The sequence below is a fragment of the Neodiprion lecontei genome, chromosome 3 (genome assembly GCF_021901455.1).
Source record: "Neodiprion lecontei isolate iyNeoLeco1 chromosome 3, iyNeoLeco1.1, whole genome shotgun sequence".
Lineage (NCBI taxonomy): Eukaryota > Metazoa > Arthropoda > Insecta > Hymenoptera > Diprionidae > Neodiprion > Neodiprion lecontei.
In genome coordinates this window covers 11604635-11610033 of record NC_060262.1, presented here as the reverse complement: position 1 = coordinate 11610033, position 5399 = coordinate 11604635, and the positions used below count along the sequence as shown (strand labels likewise).

At 33.3% G+C, this 5399-nt stretch overlaps 1 protein-coding gene across 1 annotated transcript; it reads right to left on the bottom strand.

Annotated features, from left to right (window-relative positions):
* Nucleotides 1-926: 926 nt before the first annotated feature.
* Nucleotides 927-4825, bottom strand: LOC124293421 (piggyBac transposable element-derived protein 3-like). The gene is made up of 3 exons (XM_046734271.1): nt 4522-4825; nt 4031-4326; nt 927-944 (listed from the first exon to the last, which is right to left on the bottom strand). Exons 1-3 carry the CDS (start codon nt 4823-4825, stop codon nt 927-929), a joined length of 618 nt encoding a protein of 205 aa, XP_046590227.1.
* Between the last annotated feature and the right edge of the window lie 574 nt (nt 4826-5399).

The window sequence follows — 5399 nt, the reverse complement described above, 5'->3', positions numbered from 1 at the left end:
AAAGAATTACAATTGAAGATTTCAAGAATAACGTTCGGTTGAATAAAGATACAAATAAGGATTTGTTTGAATCTTTATGTGCTTCAGACAAGGAATACGCCGAACGACATGTTCGATTTTTCATTCGTGGAAAGCTTGATAGAACGGTACCAGTCATTTTGGACGTAGAATTACTGCAAGACTTCAATACCATATTAGCGGCACGATCAAATGTTGGCGTAAACGATAAAAATCCATTTGTGTTCGGAACAAGCTCGGACAAGAAAGCTCACAAGTACCTGGATGCATGCAAACTCATGAGAGAATTTTCCAGCAAATGTGGAGCAGAAGATGCTGAAGCTTTGAGAGGAACAAAATTAAGTAAGCACATGGCTACTGAATATGCCACTATGAACATATCAAAAAACACACTGGAAAATCTATGTGAACACATGGGTCATCATGAAAAGATACACAAAACTATATATCGATATATCAAAAATGTTGGAACACGCACAAGCACGGTCTAGTCATCACCAAAACGACAATTTTTGCGACGAAAATGAGAGTGACCATGGTATGTAGAAACAAATAATTATCACCTACTTCAAACGTAAAAACTGCGATTATATTGCTCAATTATTTATTTTCTTTGATCGGTATATTATTTCTATTTTCATTTTAACTTTCTTCAGACATGACAGAAGGAAATGCTGCAGATGATTCGGATAACATCAAAAACATTAATAATTTGGATGACCTCAATGATGATACAGATCAAAGTTTGTGTAGGAAAAAAAAAAACTGAAGATCACGGATACCTAGCGAATCGTCGCTCTAGTGAGTATACAGCATTTTATACCAACTTCATCAACTCCAAGATCTCATTGTCTCGTATCTTAAATGCATTTTATAGTACCATTGCTTTGATTTTAAAATGCGGGATTCTAAGCAAGAACGACTAACTGTAAGAAGTGATAGAATAAAAAGGTACAAGTGAGTCTATGGTTGCCTTTCGTAGAAAACTAGATAAGCTTCACGTGTGATTTTTATACGAGATATTACTGGTTATGTACTCATCAGATGTCATTCCATGATCGTTTCGGCAATCTTGATTTCAATTTTCAGCATCACCATTTGAGAAAGCAAAGCGCCGCAGATGGAGTTCAGATGAAATCCAGGCCGTTCTTGCTTCATTTGGTGAAGCAATAGAAAATTACATTGTACCACCCTTACCACATATTCGGAAGGAAATTAAAAAATACGATTGTTTACAAAATCGCAACGCTCTAACAGTAAAGGCTTGGATTGATAATAGAATCCGAAAAAACCGAAGAAGAACAGCCAATGATAGACAAAGTGGCCGAAGGAAGTGAAGGAGACCACACATCAGGTCACATCCTTGTAATGATTTAACGTTGCAAATCGAATTCCTTTTCGAGTGGGCAGCTGTTTGGGCAAAACATCTATTATTTAAAAATAATGTACCGCATTTCATAAGGAAATCTTCATTTTCAGTTTTTTTGAAAGCCATATTTTGTTTGCTAATTTTAATCGAACTTTCGTAAGTGACTGATTATCCAATAACAATGATATTTCACGAGTTATCCTTTAAAACGTGATGCTCATTTTAATAACATTGGAAACTGTTTACTTCAATGATATCTGATAACAGATTTGATAGCTGATATATCGTGATAAAGACATGTACGTCGTTTTCAAAGTTTGTAAACCAAAGTCTAGTTTTTGTTTCTATAACCGAAAACTTCACTTTAACGTACTGTAATACTAGATATAATAATAAGAGTTCCTGTTCACACTACGTACTATTTATAGCAATCTTTTGGTGCATTACTTGATAAAAAAATTTTCTTCAACAACTATCTTTTTATATATGAGATTAATCTTTTTACTATTTTATGTGATCGTTTTTGTAAACATTGCTTAGAAGAACTTGGATGTTATTCGTCAGGAATATTGTATGCATGTATCGATTCGTATTGCAATTGTTATGTACAAGACATCACAAGTTCTCTTCTTTAACGATGTCCATGTTCACGCCATTATTTAATTTAGAGGTAAAAGAAACAGTTCAAGAAATGTCAATTTATTTGTTTTATGTTTTCAACGATAGTCTACGTATTTTTTATTTCTTTTATGATTCACTTTTGCTTTTGGAAAAATAAAATATTTCAATTTTTTTTCTTACGTATTATGTACACTGTAATCTGTACAAATTACAAATATCGATACGTATTCAGGGATTTGCATAGCACTATAGTCTTACTGAGTATTTTCAGGCCAATAGGCTTACAGAAGCTAATATTTACTGTTATTTCTATACCTGTGTATAAAATAAAAAGAGTGGCTAAAGGTTCCATAATTGCTTGAAATATTTTTCCTTTTATTAATCTTGTGAGTGTTCTCCTTTCTTATGGGCATTATACTTGTTAATCCAAATGAACTTCACTGCTATGTTCTAATCGATGAGGAATTATTTTTCATGTCAAGGTTGTTTTAACGACCTATTGAGTAATTTATTTTCATGTCTATTGATTTCCAAATTTTGTTTTTCAGGCAGACATTAACCCATTAACGCCTGAAATACAGGTTTCCTATATTGCAAGTTCAATTATGTGCCACTTAACAGGAATGAAAAATAAACTTATTCGAGATGCATATTGGGGTATTTTTAAGGTCCCTCTTTCGTTTGGCACCAATAGAAATACATAATAACCTTAAAAATTCATTGATTTTGTTGTTTTAATTTAAAAAATCGCATTTTTTTGGACTGTTTTTTTCTTTTTACGGTGATTTTCACTGTGGAATACCTTTTCTTTTCATGTAAAACCTATTTAAATGGTGTAATTGAAACTTGAACTAAAAAGATACATACATAGAAAAATTAATTTCAACATGGCGGATCCAATATGGCGCCTGAAATAATCTATGGCCAAGCTCAAGTTTCATGATTTTTTTACACCGAAATGGTCAACTTTAAGAAAAAATTTTATGGAAGCAAAAGTGCTGGAAATAACTCGAGCAATACCTCTGATTTTTTTGAGAATTTTTAGAGACATTTTTGGATTTTTTCAAGAATGACTTCATGCAAAAAAATGAAAAAAATCTCAGAATAATCTGAAAAAATTCACAAGTACTGTTTGAGTGATTCGAAACACTTGTTTTCTATCAAATTTTTTAAGTTGCATTTTTTCAGGGAAAAACTGAAGAAAACTTTTGTTCTTGTTAATCTCACACTTTCTTGATTTGTGCGAGTGTGTACATACAGACTAGTGTATGAGTTTGTATGCATACGGCTATACTTGGTGTATGTGTATGCGTGTGTGTAGGCCTATGTGAGTTTGTTTTGTGTGTGTGTGCGTAGTGTCTGTGTATGTGTAAGTCTACGTGAGTTTGTTTTGTGTATATGTGCGTAGTGTGTGTGTATGTGTGTGTATGTGTGTATGCGCGCGCGCGCGATTGTTTGTGTGTGTGTGAAATTATCCTGGTACAATTCCACAAAAATGAGCAGTATGAATATGAGATTTTGACTTCCAGGAGCAAGTCATGTCCTTAGCCAGAATAAAAGAAATACTCTGTTGCCCGATTCTCACCGCGTGGAGGTTGACATGAAGAGAATCTTTGTTTTTTTTGTTTTTTGTATTTTTTAAAAATTTTTTATAATTTTTGTAATGTTTTGTTATATTTTTTTATTTTTTTTTCGATTTTGCTTTTTTTCTTCTAATTTTTCTTCCTATTGCCCATTTTTTTTTGTATTTTCTTTATGAGTTACAAAAATGTATACGTCCATATACATGGCCATCATTCATTTTATACTCTAGTTATAATAAATTCAGTGAAATCTTGTAGTACATTCACAACATAAGTTCAAATTGCAAATTGGACAGAATCGTGTTGTCCTCTTTCCACATTTTCCACCACAGGCTTGGTTTAATCCTACTTTTATAAAATGTTTTCTTTTCTCCGCGTTTTCATTCAATTTCTGCAGGTAATCTTCACTTATTTTTAACGCAAATTCCTTAGTGCCAACCTTCTTTCCATCTCCTTTAGCCAAGTTATAGAGGACAGTTGCATTTGTGATAGAGGCTTGAATTACTCTCATCAGGATAACCCAAGTCCATTTCTTGGATCTTATTGAGGGTAGAAGTTTGTTGCAATGTTGGTCGTGAAGGTCCACACCACCCATAAACCTGTTATAAGCACGAAATGCATTAGGAAACTGCACTTCAGCTTTCTTCTTCTCAATTTTACTGTACCTCTTGACTGGCTGAAGTGGATACACTCCCACAGCGGTTGAGAGAATCGAAACATTCTTTGAATCCCGTACTGTTATAAAATTTGTTCCACTTGATTTATCATATTTTGAGCGGAAAGTACCTCTCGGAGCTTTGGAATCAATTTCGTTAGTTTCTTTTATCCTATCTTTCCTTACGGTACCAGTAGCTCGGACACCTATTTTTTTTAAGTGTACTAATAAATCTGGACTACAAAATAGATTGTCAAAATATATGTGGTACTTACCCAGATTTCGAGGAGACGTAGACAAAAGTAATCCCTTCAGCATCTGCAACACCACTTGACTGCCCTGAGCCACATTGCTTAAAACTCCTCTATCAGCAGTCTTACCACAATATACATCCAAATCATATAAAAATCCTTCAGGACTGCAAATGCCCCACATTTTTACGCCAAATCTGATTGGTTTCGTTTTTATGAATTGTTTTATCGACAATCTCCCAAAATATTTTATCATCATCTCATCTATTGAAAGTGCTGAAGTGAACATTCCAAATTGCATTGCATTTTTCCTGAATATGTCCAACATTTTTCGGACTCTCCAAATCTTATCATTATCATCTCGATCTTCTTGTTTGCTGTACTTAATATTTTTTTTTTATTGTTTCGAATTTATCTCGGGACATTGCAGAGGTCACCGGTTTAGCAGACAAATGCACATTTTTGGACTAGTAATCTCTGAGAATGCCTCTTATTGTATGATGAAAAAATTATTATGCCAACAAATGTTTCGAATTCTTCCTTTGATATGGTACAATTATTCGCAGCGGTTGCTTCAATTATATAACTTTTCAATTCATCTGAAAAAAATAATTCAAATAATTCGATGAAGGAGCTAGAAAGAATTTTTTTTCTTTGCTACAAGCGATAGTAATATTTCATTATCTAATCTATCATCATATACTTTTTCTCCTTCGACCCAGTTGTATATATGTTCTGGTTCTAGTTTTTTCTGGTTTGAGTTATAATTTTCTAAAACTGTGGTATATGAATGCGTGGGAAAAGTTATTTCTGTCAAATCAGAATCATTGTCGCTATTTTCAGTGCTGCTTTCATTCTCAGATATACTATCATCCGAATTACAAGAATCAGATTCTCCCGAA